At 39.7% G+C, this 20,449-nt stretch overlaps 1 protein-coding gene across 1 annotated transcript in view; it reads right to left on the bottom strand.

The window, feature by feature from the left end:
• Positions 1–20,449, bottom strand: part of emilin1a (elastin microfibril interfacer 1a) — a 42,263-nt gene that overhangs the window by 9,171 nt on the left and 12,643 nt on the right. The window contains exons 2-6 of the mRNA XM_084737609.1: positions 8,579–8,695; positions 3,951–4,150; positions 3,194–3,293; positions 1,542–1,650; positions 1,274–1,447 (exon numbers count right to left, since the gene is read on the bottom strand). Of these exons, the coding sequence (XP_084593735.1) occupies positions 1,274–1,447; positions 1,542–1,650; positions 3,194–3,293; positions 3,951–4,150; positions 8,579–8,695 (700 nt within the window). The remainder of the gene's footprint in view (positions 1–1,273; positions 1,448–1,541; positions 1,651–3,193; positions 3,294–3,950; positions 4,151–8,578; positions 8,696–20,449) is intronic.

Here is a 20,449-nt window from a genome sequence, read left to right as displayed (position 1 = left end):
AATACTTGCTAGCATGCCAGCTAATGTTAGTAAATGCTATCTAGTAGGCTAGCTAGTTAGCTAGCTAGTTAGCCAGCTAGTCACTGTGTTTTGCTATCATTTGCTGTAGTACTAGCCAATGACAGTGAGAATAGGGCAGGCCATGACTTCGCCATCCTGGAAAAGAAAGATTTGACCAAGGTGTCAGTTTTGCTCAACAGTTACTGGAGCACAGAGTAAAAGGAGCAGGACTAAGAAAGGGTCAATTGGCAGATCTAAATCAATCAGTCATCAGAGGCCATTTCAATTGTAACTAAGGTTTTTCTCTCTTTTTTTTGCCTTATCAATTTCAGTGATTAATAAAACAATACTGCGGCTGAGCCCAAGGGGACAAGGGGCACCAAGGCCAGACCTGTGTTTAAAGTTACTGTTTTTAACAATCCCTGTTTAAAGTCAGGGAGTCTGTGTTTTTGCTCCTGATCCTTGCCAATACTCCAAGGGAGATATTTATTTTTAGTATATTTTCCCTACATATTACAGCCGTATAGTGCATACTCAGGCTATGGTTAAATTTTAAGCAAATAAACTACTGCTTTGTTGTAAATAGGACCTGTATCACAGGTTTTCATTTGCTCCTTCCTTATAATGCTTTGCATATATGCTTAAGTATTTTGTATGATATTGTGGAGAGTAGTGTCAGTGTTGATCTGATATGGTCTGAGAATACAGCCTCTCTGAATCTCCTATATGACTACTTCCGTTTGAGCGCAGTTTCCAACCAACAGCAACATAATTAAAAAAAGATGCAAAACAACTGAGAGCAACAGAGGGTGGGGGGTATTGTGGTAGGTAGCAGAAAGGGGCCTTTTATGTGCCTATGCCCTGAGGCCCCTGATGGTGCTTGAACATAAGGCAAATAAAAACTTAGTTTAGACAAGTAGTGTTTGTTTTATGTTAAATCCTATCCCTCCAATTCTTTCAAGTGGGTGGAAAAGAGTGTTTGGCCTTGTTGCAATTTTTCCTTTATTTCATTTTTTGCAGTATTGTTTTTTGTTGGTGCAGTAGTTTATATGAGAGTGCTGTTTTCTTGTATTCCCGCCTGCATGTGGCATATATTTTTGCTGGTTTCAGGCAGAAGGAATCACTTACAGAAGCCCACAGTGAACAAAGTGAAAACATGATCATTTTACAGCTACACAACTTGCAACTATAATTCTACACAGTGACGCAACATCCAGAAATGTCTGTAAGTGAGAGTAATGTTTGTGCCTGATTTTTACACGTTGATCTTCACCTGGCAGGCAGAGCAGGACAGAGACACCCTCCTCTCCAGTTCCGTCAGGATCTCCTCCTTGAGAGTGTTCAGCTGGTTTCCCCCAGCTCCTCCTCCTCTGGCCACTCCGTCCAGCTCGTTGCCCCCTCCGTTCACCAGGTGGTTGTTGATGTTGAGCAGGGTCTGGTCGTGAACCTGAGCAGACAAATGTCCACACACAGTAATATCGTCTATCTTTGCATTTAAATTCTAAATAAAAAGACTGTAAAAAGGAATGGGTGGTGCTAACCTGTGTCCTGTTGTAGAGATGGTCCAGCTTGGTCTGGATGCTGTTGATGGTTTCCTTCATGTGTGGCTGAGCTGAGTCAGCAGGAACAATGGCCCCATTCAGACCAGGCCTACAAAGAGGAAGAGTGGAGATTTAATCTAGTTTTGACTAACACTAGTCTTAAATAAGAAGCATATGTTAAACAATAACTGTACGGAAGTCCTGAGAGGCACATGAGCAAGTGAGGGTTCCGTTTTCGAAATATGGTCTCAACTGTTTTCTCTCCTGTAACTTAAAGACAGGTGGAATAAAGGTTTTCCCAGGATAACCTTCCCAAGTTCCTTAAAAAATACTTACATCTGTGAAACAGGTGGGGGGAAAAAGGTTTGCCAGCTGAAAAAAAAGTTTGTCCAGGATTTTCTGGGTTATTTCACTATCATGTCTTTCATTTAGCCACATTTTCTGGCACTGATAAAAATGCATCCATAGCCAAAAGAAACACATTACAATTGTTGGAGTTTGTAAGGCAGGAGAGTAGACCCAAAATGTCAAACGTTATATCACTTGCGAACACAGAGGTTCCCAAATTTTCCATGCAAAGGCTCTCCAAATAGCATTAGTGTTTGTCAATACTATGGAAAATGTGATAAAATATCATAATGACTAGCTTTTAAATGATAAACACCTATATATATTACTACACATGATAATAATGCTAATAATAATAATGCTAATAATCTTCTCTCCAATTTGCTGAGGCCCCCCTGGCGACCCCCTAGGAGCCCTCAGGCCTTACTTTGAAAATCATGGTGCTAACACGCAACATGCGTACCTTGTGTTAAGAGTGCATGGGGAATTGAAACTCAACTGAAAGAAAACATGAATTCTTTTAGTCTTGTTTATTACATGGGGTGGTGCACTTCAGCCCCCTGTGGCCAAAATGAGCATTACAACAACAACACTTGAACCTACCAAAAAAAAGACAAACAAAACTTGTTTTTCACATGTTGTCACAGACAAAAATAGTAACTGAGAAAAGTGGTCCTGGAAAAACCTTTTTTTCACCTGGCAATACCTTCTCCCACCTGTTACACAGATGAAAAAAAAGAACTTGGAAAGATGTTTTTCACTGGTTCTTAGGTCATAAATACAAGAGAGAAAACAATTCAGATCAGATAGAAAATGGGTCACCAGAATTTTGCTTTTCTCTTATCTCTTGAGGTTTTCCCCAAGAGACATCAGAAGGAGAGAAAAAAAAAATTGCTAATAATTGTTTAATACGAAAATGTGTCATGTATGCAGGAACATGGTGTGTGGAGAGGATGGGAGAATACAAAAGATTTAGTTTAAATACAGCTAATTCTGCTTGTTCACCATTAAAGTCACGTTCAGTGTATTTATGTAGCATCCTATTAAGTTCTCGTTGAGCATTAACTATTTATATCTCTGTATATACATTAATAAACAAGTGTATCCTCTCTCAATAAACTGACTTGCTAAAATAAACTACAATAAACATGAGATATATATATATACTATACATTCCCCAGTGGACTGTGTGATCTCAGTATGACAGAAATAGCAAATGAGAGTTTCCTGGATGTAAACAGGATTTTGGCGTGCAGGTTAATGAACTAAAACATGTACGTGATTTATTGAAAACATTGACATACAGCCTCTGGTTTATGCCGTGAATGGTAGTCTGCATGTTGTGGAGGTCTTTGGTCAGACCACGGATCGTCTCCTCCAGTTCTCTGATCTTCTCAGTGTCACCTGGATACAAAGAGAAGGAAGATTTGAAAACCTTGAAAACCTTTCGTTTCTTTTTATCAATCAGCTTCCTACAAGAAGTGATTAGGTTCTACATGAACTACATTTTCTGGCAACATTTCAATAGTTTTGTCATCTCATTTGAAAGAATTGTCTGTATTTGTGTCTCTGTCTTTGCTGTCTTTACTGGACAAACAACCAAATTAGCCAAAGAGCTCAGTTGGAAAAAGGTAATGTCATGTTTTTGTGCACTTATCAGAGGTTTGCAACATTTCAATCAAAATGTGTTGACAGTTATGGGGTTTTTATGTTGCCAGCACTGTCAACCAAGTTCTGATCAAACTACGTCCACACAGTCCTGATGAAACTAGTTTTTCTAGTATTTCTAATGTTTTCCCCAAATTTTAACTTTGATTGTTGCCTATTTAGTCATTAATATTTAAAGGACCAGTGTGTGGGATTTAGTGGCATCTGGCAGTGAGGTTGCAGATTGAAACCAATGAATGCTGACTGTCTCACCCTCCCCTTCCAAGCATGTACAGGAGAAACTACAGTGGCTGTGAAATATGCAAAAAACACGACAGGCTGTATGTAGGGCCAGTGTTTGGTTTGTCCAATCTGGGCTATTGTTGAAACATGGATTTAACTGCACCCTCTTACCGCCTTCTCCTCTCTGTCCACCGCCTGTGTTGTAGCCCGTCTGCGTGACGTGGGGTCGCCCTCCATTGACCTGAGTGTCAGTGGTTACCCTCGGCCCATCATGGCAGTCTTCCCCGGAGTAACCATGGCAACACTTCCACTCCATTTCTGTCACCATCTTGTAAGCAACCTTATACCTCGGCCTCCTGTATGTCCGGTATCTGAGGATGAAACGGAAATGTCAAATATGAAACATCCTCTGGACTTTTATTTGTCCTGACTTGACATGACCTTATTTGCTACACTTGACTGAGACTTGATTTAAAATTTAAAACTACTGACATCGACTCATGATTTAGACTTGAGTAGGTATTCTACATTGAAACTCATTAATTTATTTTTTAGCCACTCTAATAATGGCGATCTCTGGGTGGTAGTGTTGGTCTGTCGGTCTGTCAGTCCACTACTTTGGTCAAAGACATTCATGGTCCCCAGAGGTTGAATCCTACTGAATGTAGTGATCCCCTGACTTTTCATCAGATCAAAATTCTAATCACATCAACACATACACTAATTTTTCCACGATAAAAACATACATCTTTAGCTGTACTTTGTGTTTAGTGCTAATTAGCAAATGTTAACATGCTAACACACTAAACTATGGTAGGGAACAGGGCAGATATACCAGCTAAACATTAGCATGTCAACATGCTCATGTTAGCGTTTAGCTCAAAGCACTGCTGTGCTGACAATACATAGAACTTCACAGCATAGCATGCCTGTAGTGTTGTAGGCTCGGCACTTTTCACATGGATATCCAGTCAGTGTTGATGGTAGTTGAAGTCAGTTGAAGCACTACAGTCCTCAGTACTGCTATATTGACCAAGAAAATTTGGCAGCAGTGCCTACATGTACCAGGATGCATTGCAGGCGAGGTTGTGACTCCCACCCCATGTTCTCGTGTTATCACCACCCTAGTTATTTATTTCTTGGCTAAAACATAGTGTTAGGTGATAAAAATACTCATCTAGCATACATGCCGGCTACCGAGAGGCGAGGATTAGAAATCCAAGCTGAAAGAGTCTGACTACAGATTTTGCAGCAAGAGAACTGACTACATTTACCATCAGCATTGATTGGACATCCATGTGAAAAGTACCTTTAAAACTCCAGACTAAGTCCAGACAGGAGCAAAACTACTTGAGCCAGATCACAACACCAATTTTTAAAATTAGTGTTGTGATCCTGATACCCAAGTGAAGGACCTGTAGGGTTCCCAAGACCCTGTGTTGAATACCATCACCATACACTGTTGATATTAAAGTGCACTGAGTCATTAGATGTCTGGAAATAGCTACAAATCATCTTCTGAAGATGGATGGGATTAAGAGTGCTTCAAATGTTATTCCTGTCCCATTTTCCAGAAGAAATCAACTGCATTTAGCCAGTACTAAATCTTGCTCATAGACTGTTCTTGTGAAAAAAACACAAATGTTTTGTTTGGATAGCTCTTCTGAAGTTCCATCATTAATGGGTCATTTAGCTCTGCGACTGAAGAGACTCCCTGTTACAGTTACAATGTAATAAACAGACCAGAATTGGACGGAAGTCTCAATTAAAATTTATGGCTGCGTCACAGGCGGATTAACAAGCCCTGACTGTGGAGGTCCAGCACGTTGCTCTCCTTTATGCCAACCCACAAACATCACTGTAGGTATCGCAGAGCCTTTTCTGTGCCATAGAAAAGATTTCATCTTCCAGCTCCCTGCTCCGAGAGCGTGAGAACAAGGGATCCGACGTACTCTCAGAGGAAAAACAAAAACAGGGCTCGGAGTGATGGCGGGAGGAGGAGTGTGTCGAGTTAGAGAAGGAGTAAGAAAGGAGGAGAGTCATAAAAAAGACAGAGTAAGAAGAAGAGATTGCTTTTATAGGGCAGGAGACTAGACTGTGGTGCCTGGAACCCCTGTCAGCTTCATTCTTAGCATAGCCCAGGTTTAGGCCGAGGCCCCTGGCAGGCATGGGGATCAGGCAGCCAGGACAGGGTCGAACAACACGGTGAAAACTTCAAAAGAGGGAAAACATCAGGAGCGCTTGATTAATGTTGTCTTGCAAGCATCCACATTTGGAAAAATCATTCAATAAATCACATATAAAGTAAAGCTGCTTCAGTCTTTGTAATACTGAATATCCAGTGGTTTGCAACAGACCTACTGGAGCTCCACTGCCAGTACAGTGTCAGTTTGAGACCAGTACGTCATTATTGGGATTAATCAGGCAAATACTGAGCTGTAAATAGCATCTCTGCCAGGGATACTGTGTAAAACCTTGAAAAATACGTGAAAAACCTAAAAACCTTGACAAAACTATTTCTGACTGTTGTTTTGGCTTAACAAGTCTGCAGGCTGCATGTTGGCCTTTGTTGTGGCTAAAAACCTGTCAGCCAAACAAAAGTTTTGGTTTCATTTTAAATTGTAGCATCTGCGGATTAATACCCGACATTTTACGATCCAAGTTAGTCACAATACAAGATGAATAAATCCCTGCTGTGTGTCGCCACAGGCATCTACACGGTCACCACATTGTGTTAGAGGTCCACCAGTAAACAAATGAGAGATGCAGGCTTCACTACAAAATCAAAAATACAAGATGTAACTCACACAATTTTGATCCAACATGAAATTTGAATTGTTATAAACATGAAGAATATGATAGTGGCTACTTGTTGGATTTAGATTCAGTTACCGGGCGTGATCTAATCAGCTCTATGTCAAAACATGAACTTTCTGAACAGCCAAAACTTTCACTGGGACATGCCGGCTCCAACTTCTGAAAGGTTTCCTTTTCAGAATTTGGAGCTTGCATATGTATTTCTATATCTGTTATACTGGAGTAAAGCTGCCTGATTGCTTGTGGACAAAAGTGGTAGTGTTTCCACCATGATAACCTCAAAATATAACATCAAAAACAAAATGATCTAAATGAAAATGTACTCCTGCTTCCGTTTAGCGGGGTAACATATCTGACTTGGTGGCAGGCATTCAGAGTGACAGTGTAGAAAGAGACAATCTTCTCACTGATGGTCTCGTTAACTTCAGCCACATAGAGCACTGGTTCCCAACCTTTTTTCCTTGGAGCACCCTCTACCTGTATCTAAGGAAAGCTGAACACAGACTTTTGTATAAATTGCAGGGTTCATAAAGATGCTGGAAAACCTTGAAAACACTTGAATTTTAATGTAGTGCTTTCAATTTTGGATAAAGTGCTTGAAAAAGCTTGAAATTGTAATCACATTACTTTGATAATATATTGCTGCCTGACTGAATTAGTTAACTTTTTAGATAAAGAAGTAAAATTAGTCAGATATTTGCTGAGACAAATTGTATAGGAGGTTAACAATTAATCATTTATTGATTGCCAAATAAGAATTTAACAGTTTAAACACGTATTAATTGATAATTAGTGCCTCATTTGCCATTGTTTTGTCTGGTGAATCCATTTATGGATAATGAAAAAAACGTATGTTTTATATCGTATTAATTATTAACGACTGATCAATTAGTCAATTGTTAGCATTTTCAACTATTGTTTATGGAAAATGCACAAAATGCATTATCCTAATAGGAAGCCAAGTCCACTCACAGACAGGTGACACATTTTGACATTAAACTTTGTGTCAGAAACATAACTTGGTCGATAATAGCACAATAACATCTGATTTAATGTGATAAGGAGGTGAAACAATAATTTTGTAAACAAATATGTCATTTACAACAGCTGTAAAGTGCTGGAAAAGCTTGAAAAGGCACCTTGAAAATGCTCAAAAAGAGCTTCAATTAGATTTTGGAAGAGGGGTAAGAACCCTGAAATTGTGATTTTAGTGAACCTGCAAATCTAATTTTGACAAGCAAACAAAGTTTTGGGGACCCCCTGTGTTTCCTGGCACCCCCCCAAGGGGGTCCTGGACCTCAGGTTGGGAACCAGTGATACAGAGGGATCAGTAATTAATTGAGACTGTTTCATAACCAGTTAAAAGCTCCTTGTAGTAGCTTTTACTTTCTTCAACTGCGTTTCTTCCACCACCTGACATATGTAACATATTTTTTTTTTTACCCCAACCACAATCTTTTCATGAACCTACTCAAGCAGTTTTTATACCTGAACCTAACAACTGTTTTACAAAATAAACTACGTGTGTAAAAAGTGACTTGGTCAGGTAAGCCTGTCGCTTCCAGCACTCTCCACCTTAAAAGCCACGCTGTGAGTCATTGACCTACTCTGTCGTGTATGTATGAGTATGTGATGCATCTGTTCGTTGTAGTGATAGTGCAGTAGGTGCTTCACCATCTGTTTCCTAGTGGAGATCTCCACTCTACTCTTCACTCATCTCGTTATGTCTGTAGTGATATTGTGGCTATGCACAAGTTAGACACCTTCGTGACCAGACTCTCCTGACAGACAACGGACAGAGAATGAAAAGAGCTGAATGAAAGGAAACGGGGAGAAGATGGATGGATAGAGGATGCAGACTTCTGTGGAACAGGGGACAGGAAGCCAGAGGAGCAAAGTTGAATACAGATTAGATTCCAGCAACGGAAAGGAAGACTCAGAGGGGATATGAAATACAAAAAAAGACAGTAATAGATACTCACGCAACTCTAGGACATTGGCCCCAGGTACAGCGCTGATAATCCGGTTTGATGTACGTCTCCACCCCATCCTCCATCACACAGCTCACAGTGCGTGTCACCACATATGCACACCAGTTCCTACGAAATCGCACACACAAGCAGGGAAAAGGAAATGACAAATGAATGACTGTGTGGTGACTGTCAGTTTGCAGTAAGTGAGAGTCAGGTGTTTTTCACAAACGTGGCAGAACTCTTACACATACACACACACTCAGAATACACTACTCTTTGTTTCCAGGCAAAAAGAAGAAAGATTTGGGAAAAATAATAATCAAATCTGATAATCTGATCACTTGTTGACTGTGAGGCTCCGCTGTGAGGTTCAAGATAAATATCTCAAACCCCTGACCGATTATTATTCTGTTCAACATTCAAGAGAAATTGTCCGCTGGTGCAAACGTCAGATCGGTTCAGGATAACTGTATGATTTCAACAATGGCTGCCATTGTATGCCTCCCAAACTCCACACCAACCCACACAAACACACACACATATCCATGTAGTGTTTATACTGCGTATCCATGTGAAAATCTACCATTGGTTACATTCATTCCAACAACATGATAGGGAGAATAAAATTTCTTGCCTCTCAGATGTGTTTTATTCCGTGTTAATCTTCAAACAGCTGAGATGTTTGACAGGAAATTAAATTAAAGAGTGTATCTGTTGCCACTGGGATATAATATAATTTTAAAATTTGTTTATTTGCTTTCCTTTTGAGAGTGAGACCAGAAGAAAAACAGTTCCCTTTAGAATCAAAAATACATATTTTTCCCATGGCCTGCTGTGCTGTTTATTGATCTACTTGCAGAGTTTTGGAGATAGAGAGAATTCTGCCTTCTTTCCAATATAATTGGACTAAATGGCACTGGGCCCGTGGCTCTCAAAGTACCAAAACAAAAAAATACATTTGAAAAGTTCAAACCCAACGATCAAGATAATCCACAGACCTTGTTGTGAGCAGTTTCATGTGAGAACTACTTTCTTTCTACTAAAGAATCTACTGGAGCTACTTTCTTTTCTACCTGAAATAAAGTAGTTACTACATGAAACTGCTCACATCAAGGTCTGTGGATTATCTTGAGTAACTGGGTCTCCAAAACTCTGCAACTCACACCAAAAAAATCTAGATGATGTTAATGGCCATGAAGACTGAATGCTGAACACAAGCCCAATTCAAGAAATGAGAGTCCGCAGGCTTAACTCTGTCCAAAAATAAAGGTCAGCTAAAGCTAATATGAAGTTTCAGCAGTCAAAGTTAGCCAGATTGAGACATTATCTTTTCTATGAAATTCCCTTGTTGTGATTCCCCCAGCAGTGCTAATTAGCTACAGTACAACAACAATAATAGCATGAAGAATTGGAGTCAGGGCAACTTGTTTAGCCTTGCATAGCACAAATGCTTTGCCTGGAAACCAGACGAATCTGCCAAGCCCATGTTTTCATTTGCTTTGGCCCCTCTTCCATCCAAATCGACCAGCTCTGGATGCAATCACAACTGTTTATTCAATATAAGGTTTGTTCTAGATGATGATTTACAGAGAAGCGTCAAAACGTTACACGTTTCACTTCTCTGATTGGTTGTAGGTCAATCCAGTCGCATCCTATCAGCAGGTCTGTCCAGCACAACACATCTGGCTCCCAAAAGTCAGATCATTCTGTCAAACTAGGCAGTGCTCGTCAAACATGATATGACATTAAGATTCCCCTTCTAGCCTAAAAATGACCCTGCTGAGAAACAGATCCCTGCTTGGTTGTGGGTCTGTCCAATTGCATCCAGAGACATTGTGGTCTGTGGTTAACGCCCTTTGCAAAATCAAAAATGAACTGAGAAGGCCAAGACTAATTCACATTTGCAAATGTGTCTTGCAATGCCAAGCTAACAAAGACTGGAATCAGGCAGCAAGCACAGGCCTGGCTCTATCCTGAGTGAAGAATGCATCTACCAGCTAGAACTGGTAATCAATTACTAAATTAATCACCAACTATTTTAATGATTGACTAATTGGTTTGAGTATTTTTTTTTTTTTTAAAGAAAAAGAAGTCTGTGATTCCAGCCTCTTCCTGGTTTCTTTACGACTGTGACAGTAAACGGAATATCTTTTGGTTGTGGGCAAAACAAGGAATTTGAGGACGCCATCTTGGCCTTTAGGAAACACTGATAGACATTGAGGAAATAAACGTTAGTTGCAGCCCTACTACCAACACCTCTGAAGAAACTCTGACATGCTATTATGGCAGATACCTGCGTAAACATCCAGCAGCTAAAGAGCATCCCATTTCAGTCCTGTTTCTGTGCACCTGACAAATACGCTACAATATTTCTGGCTATGTTTAGCTCAGGTTGAGAAAAATACGTAGGGTCTTTAGCTTGCTAGATGTTCTATCTTCACTAGTCAGTTGTTTGCTTTGGCTCTCATGCTTTACAGTAAGCTGACTTGGCTTATCTGGACGTTTTTGCTAATGGATGTGAGTGCTGATGGCTCACTTTACACTCTGTGCAGCTGGGAAACCAAAACATGGAGCTAAAAATGGCTGCGGAGAGCTAACTCTTCTACTAAATCTTTGTGTGTTTGGCACAAGCCGTCCATTAAACATTACAGTAAATCATTTGACTTAAAGGGATAAACACTTAAACCTCCTTTTATTTAAAGGAGTGATATGTAGCAATTGCCCGTGCAAAAATGAGTACTACAGTCCAAATAACAAGTTGGAGCCATAAACTGTATATTAAATAGGCTGAAATACTATTTAATATATGATCTATAGTTGAATCGAGTTGTGTCCTCCCACCTCCTCCTGTTATACTCAGGAAGCTCAGGCAGGCTGCAGGGACACCGCAGGAGTACAAGACGTGCAACATCGTAAATTGACCATAACAATGATGACGAGTTCTCCACTATAAGTTGATCAGCTGTTTTTAACGGTCAGTTGTCTGTCAATGTAAAGCTCAACCTGCTACTCTGAAAATGTAAGTCGACTATGCTGAAAATACACGCTCTGGACTTTGGGTTAAGTGACTGCCTATCTCACTGCCTGCCTTAACTCCATTAACATATCGCTCAGTTTAACTGTTATAAACATTGACGCCTCCTAAAGGATTATTTGTGATTTCATATTTATCATAAACAGACACTGCACACTTCACTTCCACATTCAGTGAACTTTCAGCATTAGTTTGAACTTTAATTAACGTGAAACAGGCAAACAAAACCAGTTATTCCGGCCTGGAGTACAAATTTAGAAAACCGCAGCAGTGGCATTCATATCAAATGAACCAAGTATTTCAACTTAACATGTTTCCTTGATCTCTGATGGCATATCATGGTCGTTTTATGATGTATTACAGTAAATGTGTTACAAATATGATCTTTAACTCTTTCTCTAATTCAGATTTAAAACTGGATTGGCTGATTTTAAAAGTTGATACAGCCTAGCAAACACATTAGTAGCAGTTGCTATTTTACACATCTACCACACACAGAGCAACATTAGCAGACAGGTCAGAATGAGTGTTTTTTTTCTCATTTCACATTAATTAGTGTTCAAATTAATGCCGAATGTTTGCCTAATGTGTCTAGTGTCTGTCTGTGGGTCGTGAAGAATCATAAATAATCTTGAAGAGGGTGTAGATGTTTGAAATGGTTAAATCAAGCAATATGTTAATGGAGTCTGGCAGGCAGTGTGCTTTTTCAGAGCATCAGGATTTTGTTTTCAGGATAACAGGCTTAGCTTTACATTGACAGACAAGTGACTGTTAAAAACAGCTGATCAACTTACAGTAAAGGACTCTTTGTCGCTTGTTATTGTCAAATTATGATGCTACGCTTGTCTTGTGCTCCATAGACTGTATATTAAATAGGTCTTCAACATATTTAATATACATTCAGTGGCTCCAACTCACTATTTGGACTACAGTACTTCTTAGCCCTAACTCAAATGCTACTCCTCTGAAGTGTGGCCTGTCCAAACGGATTCCACAAAACAAAAATGTCCTCATAAACATGTCTTAAAACTCAAACTCAAAGAGACAGAATTACAAGAAACGCACACACTCCCACACACTCCCCCAGTCTACATGCTTCTCAATTTGTCCTCATCCCCATGACCTCCCCTGACCCTCAGATATCTCTCTCGATAACGACTGCAGAGAGATTTAAGACACAGACGTCCTTCAGTCGCATTCTATCATCATTTTCATATTACCCAGAATCCTCATCCTCTGCTATTTCCCCAGTGGTTATTAGGGCCAATTAGTGTCGCTCTCAGATTCATCTGAGCAGAATGAGGGGTTTACAGATAAAAGTTGGAGCGTACAAGGAGTTCCTTCATGCCGGAGAGTCAATCATCAGCTTTCCTCCCTCTGTCTGTCTTCATGTCTGTCAGTCTGTCTCTATATGTCTCTTTCTGTCAGTCTTGTGTCTGTCACTCTCTACCTGTCTCCCGCTGTGTAGCTCATTTCATTTTCCTTTTTAGGCTCTCCTTGTCTGTGCGGATCCATCTCACCATTTTTCTCACCCTCGCTGTCTCTTTCCATTCATCACTCTCTCCCTGTACATCTCTGTTTATTATCTCCTTCTAAACTTGTTATTTTCTCCACCCCCCTCTGTGTGACTTACACCTCACCCCTGCTCCCCCAAGACCATGATCCTCCTCTTCATTCCAGAGCTCGTCTGACTGACAGAAAGAGTTTATCAAGTTTCGATCCTTCCCGGCTGCCCCTCATGACCTCCTCCTCATGACCCCCTGTTCCTGTCGCTACTGTACGTGGGAAAGTGAACAGGCCTGATTAACTCTACTGTAAAGGTATTTCTTAAGAATCATGAGGAACATTCAAAGAGCTGGTTGACATATATATCTTCACTTCTTCTTGTAGTGGGGTTTAGCCATACAGATAGTTTTGGTTTTACATTTCTGACGCCACCCCAATACAATTAGGGTAAATGGAATTAAGTTTGGTTTGGTTTGATTTAGTTTGGTGCAACCAGCAATGAATAATTCAACTTGTCGATGTCACTCTCAATTAAAACTGTGGAGTTATTGGACTGTGGATTATAAGACTAATGAGGACATCACTTGTGGAAATGCAAGGAAGCGCTGTTGATTTTATTTAATTCAATTAACACCACAAATAATAAGTCCACTGGCCTCAACCATACTGGAGGCAGAGACGAAACTAATCAGCCAACAGACCAAAACTATCTGCATGTTTTTAGGTGCTAGAACTAGACGGATAAATCAGCCGATGTGGCTGATGGGATGATATTTGTGTTGGACGTAAACTGCATGACTGCAATACCGCAGTCATGTGATGTCTACTGTACATTGAGCTCATTAATGCAACCACTGCACTTTTTTTTTTAGGGTCAATCTCATGTTATTCCACTGGGCAATATGAGATATGAGATAAGAGCTGTCACAGACATGCCCAGTCAGGAGTCACTGACTGGTTAACAGACTCCTGCTGAGGCATCATGGGACGTGGACGGCTAACAACCTGCTAACAATAACAGTGACTGTTTTCAACATGAAAACTAACATTTCCCTCTGCTGTTAGCATTATCATCACTCTCACCTCTGTCGCTCTCGCACTAGTGTGTGAGTTGCCTGGTTCCCAGGCTACTACAATGTCTCAATTGAATTAAAAAGCCTATATCATCATTTTAAAATAGGATCATTTTAAAACAATTTATCTGAATTAAAATGTAAAAGCTCCTTGTGTGTCTCTTGATGTAATTCATGCTGTAGGCTACTTTACACCTGATTACCATTACACTGTAGCTGTACAGCCTCCTGTAATGTGTGGTGGAGCAGCTTGAGAAATAAGACATAATGTATTCTCGAAGTTGCAGCTTTAGGAGTATGGACTGCAGATAAATAGCTTGTACTGAAACTTTCTGAAGCTATTTTGGACATTCACAGTATATCATGTTGCTTTGAGCTGATATGAATTAAACTCTAATTTTGGAGGGATTCAGCTGAGCCTGGAGTCGACACCAACTCAAGCACAAGTGAATGTGATTTGGCTGAAATCAGCGAGTGTTCATGCATCCAAAGCCTTGTGGTTCTTCAGTGATCCACATGTCCCCCTGCAGCTATGCATTACGTTGCGTTTTGCTATTCTGTGGTTTGTTACGTTGAATTTAATGGTTCTATCAAACCCTCGAGCGCTGGTGAAACTCTGCCACCAGCTGTCTCTTCCCCTCATGTGTTTCCAGAGACTTGCGGTTCCTTGCAGTGATCCTTATTGCATTACGTGAGGGTTTGCTGGGTTATCTTCCTCTGTGGTTTGTTCCGCCGCGCTGTGTATGTTGGACTCAAAGTTTTTGAGAAACGGTAATCTAAAATCTCCACCAGGAGTTGAAGCTACACAGAAGGGATAGGGAACATGTAAAATAAGACAGCGGTGATAAATCCAAACAGCTCTGTCTCTGTGGCTCCACTGTGTTGTTGTTTTTTTTTGTCACTGTGATTCAGTGGGTCAGCTCTGCCAATCTATTATCCTGACTTACTGACTCTTAGGGTCGCAGACGCAGCAGATAAAACATAAAGTTGGCAGCGTTCACACCCTATCTTCACTGATGGAGAACAGGCACTGTGTCTCATATAAATAAACCTAGCCATTGCTCATTTTTCACTCCTGAGCAGACACAGATGTGGATGCATACACGCACATATACATACATAGGCAAAAACACGACTCCCTCTGTCACCGCAGCTTCCAAACACCCACACTGACTGTACACGCCGCACTCCCTCACTGTAAAAACATCAGACAGGAATTTAGTGAAATCAACTAATGTTTTCTCATTAACTTAATATACATGTAAACTTAAAAATTCTAGTATTTATTTTAAGAAAACTACAAAACTTATAAAAATGAGTTTTTCTAAGCTTAAGTCTTTTGACTTGAAAAGATGAGTTGAATGAATGAACACTACAGAGCACAGTTTTCAATATTCAATCGAAAATTGATCAAAATGGCCTGTCAATTTCAAAAGTCAAAACAAAAGCCAGAATTGGTGATTTTATCAGTACATCTTTTTCTCTCCACCCCTGCCAGAGTCCTGCATGGATCCAGTTTTGCAAATCTGCACCCGTAAAGCTGAGATCTAGAAATAACCCGTTATCTGCAATTATCTCCAAGTCACATCAGCACCCGCCCGGAATGGTGAAAAAAAAAAAAAAAAAAAACAATAAACAAAAAACAAAACTGCGCCCGACCTGCAATTAAACACACATACAGTCACTCATACAGCTGTCTATGTGTTGCCATAGTGACATGAGCCTACCTTGCAGCTATCGAAAGTTACAGAGTCAATGTTATTCTCACAATCTTTGTGTGCACCAAAATCCTGCCAAACATCTGACTTCTTACAATGTATTGTCCACAATTTGATATTCTCCACTGGCTATTTTTTCCTTTGTGTCATCAATTTTAGCAATAAGCTAGCCTTCACATCAAGCAGCGACATCCCATTGTTTGGCAGAATGTGGGGTCAAAAAGTTATGTCATAGGCTGATCAGGCTTAACATTACTGTAGTAGCTGATATCACTGTTTAAAATACAACACAATTATTTTCATTTCTGATCTCTCCAGTGAAAAAACATTGTTTTGTATATGTTATATCACTGCTCTCACCTGCTGCCCACCCGCAATTACTTTATTATGTAAATGTAGTTTTTACCCATACACCACATTTTTGTGGGTCAACCATTGGGTATGCATGGGTTACCCAATGGTAATGGCCTACCAGCATGTCACACTTGATACCGTATAGATGATCTTTTCAAAGAAAGATAGTTGTCAGAGCATTAAAACAATATCTTGATAATTTAACAATGGCACTGCCATCAGGGCTAAAAATAAGAAATAAAATCTAAGTTTAAATCGAAAGTCAAGTTGAATTACAAATTTGGACAATCATGATACTTCAGTACAGAGTACAGACTTTTCAAACAGAGAAAACATAAAAGGTAATAAAATTCGATTGTAATGTTTGTCAGTGTAACTGAAGAGTTGTTGGTTCAACTTAATAATGTAAGCTTACTGAACCTGTTTTCTCAAGTATAACTGAATTAATATCAGGTTTATTTGACTAGAAAAGTTTATTTGTTTTGAATCATTACAAAATGACCTCAATTTGTCTCTTCAAATACAGCCAACTGAAAATTTTAAAGCAGCCCTGACACCAACTTTATTTTTTACAGTGCTCCCGGTTCATTTCCCATCTTTCCATCATGGGCTTTTCACTCCAGTGAAATACATAAGAGGAGCCTTTATATTTAGGAGGATGACGAAGTGTTAGTTTTGCACTGAAGGTGTAAGTGTGTGCTTGTGCCTAGCCGTCTTCACAAAAGACAGCACAGAGGATTTGCTTATGTACGCCTCTGCATGTAAGATTTCTGCTGCATGGGTGACACATTCAAAACAACATTTCAGCCCCAAACCCGCTGGCCTTTCCTTCTTTCTGTCTTGCTCTCTAACCAGCGTGAAGTTAAGCATTCCAAGCAGTAATCCAATAAAGTCCCATTAATCCAAATCGCTGCAGAAAAAAGAAAAAAGATGAAAGTCCACTAACTCCACTTGGCATTTTTTCAATGTGTGTAAAATACAATTACAAGCATACACACAACATTAAACAGACAAACACACTACTACTACTTTTACACAACCAAAGACATGCACTCATACATACAAAAATAGAGTATCAGAGTATCAGTCTAACATGCTTATTTTCCACTTTACTACACTTTGAGATAAAATCATTTACTTTTATAAACCTATATATGAACGTCAATTAAATATAAAGGTTGTATTTTATAGCCTACTACGGTGTTTCATGGAGAATTGATTGTGTGTGTGTGTGTGTGTGTGAGAGAGAGAGTTTTGTCTCACTTCTCTGGAATATTCAGCAGCTAATCTCCCTGTTTCCTTTACTGTATCAGTACAACAGGAAAACGCAGTGCATAAACAGTCTAGTTCCTGCACATACAGAATTACTGAACTACAATATGTATTTGTAGAATGTTTATCAGGCGGCAGCAGATAGACAGACATGTAAAACAACAATGCACAATGCCGTCATGAAATTTAATCTTTCAAGTTGTTTAAGCCTTCTAACCTCAGTGACCCGCAACTGGACTGGTCATTACATCAACTGTGTTTTTGTGGGGCTGTTTGAGGTACTACATAGTAACTGTACTGTGCTGTACACTCACTGTACTACAGTAGCTGGCGGTCGACACGCCCACAGTTTGAAGAAGCAGCAGGAGTACCGCCTTAGAAATCGAAGCAATGTAGTGCTGTGGACAGGGTCAGCAGCAAAAACTGTTTTACCATGTTAGGACCCCAGCAACAGGTTTACATGTGCTCCCAATTACAATTAGCTCAGCTGCACACAACTTTTTTTTTTCTCTTTCAAAGTCAAAACTCGGAGCTATTAATAACTTTGGTTACAGGAACCTTTTAACAGGACGAGCCCCTACGAGCTCATGGGGCAAAAGGGAAGCAACATGAAACCAGTTGTTTATAGCAAATTAAGTTATTTTATTAACAACGAGTTTGACAGAAATGGGTGAGACAAAACTAGGAAGGAAAAGGGGTCATGGGTGCGGACCAAATCAAGTAAAGATAACTCTCAACTACTTTTCTAAACAAAATAAAAAATGAAAATTAAAGCCTTTCACATAACTTTTACTACATACAACCTAGTGTATCTAGACAAAGTAACCCCTATGTGAGAGTAGATTAAATTAGTTTAAAATCAGCCCCCAGTCTGGATAAGCAGCTGGTGTCACAGTGTAGGAAGCAGGAAGCTACTTGTGTAGACAGTGTCAGCTGCAAAATGTATTTTAGCCACCTGAAAATCAGCAGTTTAAGTGCATGTTATATTTGGAATATTTTCATCACTTTATCTTGCCTTTATTGATGAGAAACATCACCAGATAATTTTATCTTGTAGAACACAAGAGATGCTGTTCTACCGCTGCCTCGATTGGTAGGTTGGTTGTGCGGCTTCAGTGAATCTGAACTAACCCTTGGTTACTTAGTGGCTGAGACTTCAGCCAGGTACGCCTCTTGTTTGCTATGTTGTAATCATTGTGTTAACTCAAAGACACTCGTAATCTACCTGGGACTGGGCCAGACATTAGATTTAAAAACTGATCAGATCTACTCTCACATAGGATTTACTTTGTCCAAACACACTATGTGTTACCAAGTAAAAGGTAAGCAGTGAAGTTTTTGTTTTCTTTTTTTTAAAAATTTATTTAGAAAATTAGCTTTTGATTCATTTTGAGAGTCCTCTTTTGGTTATATTTATTCATGTTCACCCTTTTCCTTCCTAGTTTTGCCTCACCAAACTCTTGGTTAAGAAAATAACTTCATTTACCATAAATAACTGGTTTGATGTTGCTTCCATTTTGCACCATGAGCTAGGATCGTAACAAAAATGGAGGCTCATCAAGGATAATCTGATATAAGATTACGGCAACCAAAAGTATTAACAGCTCAGAGTCTGGATTGTTTCTTTTGAAGAAAAAACAAATTGTATGCAGCTTGTAATTGAGTGCAGAATTAAACATGTCACTGGTGTCCATGGCTGACCTTGTCCTCAGCAGTTCATCGCTCAGCTTCCTACTATGACTTCTGCTTCTTCACCAAACTGGGGGCATGTTGACTGCCATCTACTGTAGGTAAATATCTCACAACCCCACTGCTAAAAACCTGAACTATCCCTTTAATATATTACTACCTTTAAAGTTGATATGGTCAACTTGTTAGCAACAAGTTGCCAATTTACACACCCAGCAGATACGAGCAACAATATTCATTTGGAGTTATGTTTGTGTCCACCTGGTGAATATAAGTCCAGCATTCATTCTCTCCACTGTCCTCTGAAGGAAACTTGCTGTGTCTGCTGTTTGGTGCTGAGCAGGTAGTGTGCAGTGGGTTTTAAGAGCTTGCTGAAAACATCTCCCTGTTATGTCTGGAAACAAGACTCATGAGAGTGACTAGAATAAACCAGAACAGTAAAGTAGTGGGCTGTAAAACCAAAACAATGAGCTGAAAGATGCTATAAAGCTTTATATGGCTGAAGGAACTCCTTGTGTGTTTATCACCACGAGTGACTGCATTCTTGTAGAGACATGTGATCCATTTTACAAACAAAAATATTCACTACAACAGCTTTAAAGGGATAGTTTGGTTTATTTGTAGTGGGGTTGTCCTAGTGCAGGAAGCTAAGTGATGTACTGTGGTATACATGATGTAATTTACCAACTAAGAAAGGCAGACTTAAAAAAAATGCCTATCAGGTGTGCACTACATTTAGAATACTTTCACAGCTTTACCTTACCATTATACAACACTTTCCAATGGGAAGCTGCCTTTATATAATCTGTTGTATCTCTCTCTCTAAAGCCACCAGACTCCACTGGCAAAAACAGCAATTTTACCTCACGCAACACAAGAGTTGCTGGTCTAACGTTGTCTCAGTCTGTTAGTGAGTTTGTGTTATTGTGGGACTGCCATGTTTTAAAAAGCTAGCAAACAATAACACAAACAAGCTAACAAATCGAGGCAGCTGTAGACCAGCACTCTGGTATTCTGCAAGCTAAAATAATTGTTTTTGCCTGGTGCCTTTGGAGAGAGTAATACAATGTCTTAATATATTGGCAATTTACCATCAGAAAGTCTGGCTGTTGGCAACGTAAAGTGGTGAAATTATTCTAAATATAGTGCACACTTAAAATGATGTAGATTTGTTTTGGTAGCTAAAATACTTCATGGTGCTAACCCTATCCACAGCAGTACGATGCTTAGCTTC

The sequence above is a fragment of the Lutjanus erythropterus genome, chromosome 15, assembly GCF_056507025.1.
Source record: "Lutjanus erythropterus isolate fLutEry1 chromosome 15, fLutEry1.hap2, whole genome shotgun sequence".
In the NCBI taxonomy this organism is placed as follows: Eukaryota; Metazoa; Chordata; class Actinopteri; order Lutjaniformes; family Lutjanidae; genus Lutjanus; species Lutjanus erythropterus.
This window is presented reverse-complemented; position numbering and strand designations above follow the sequence as displayed.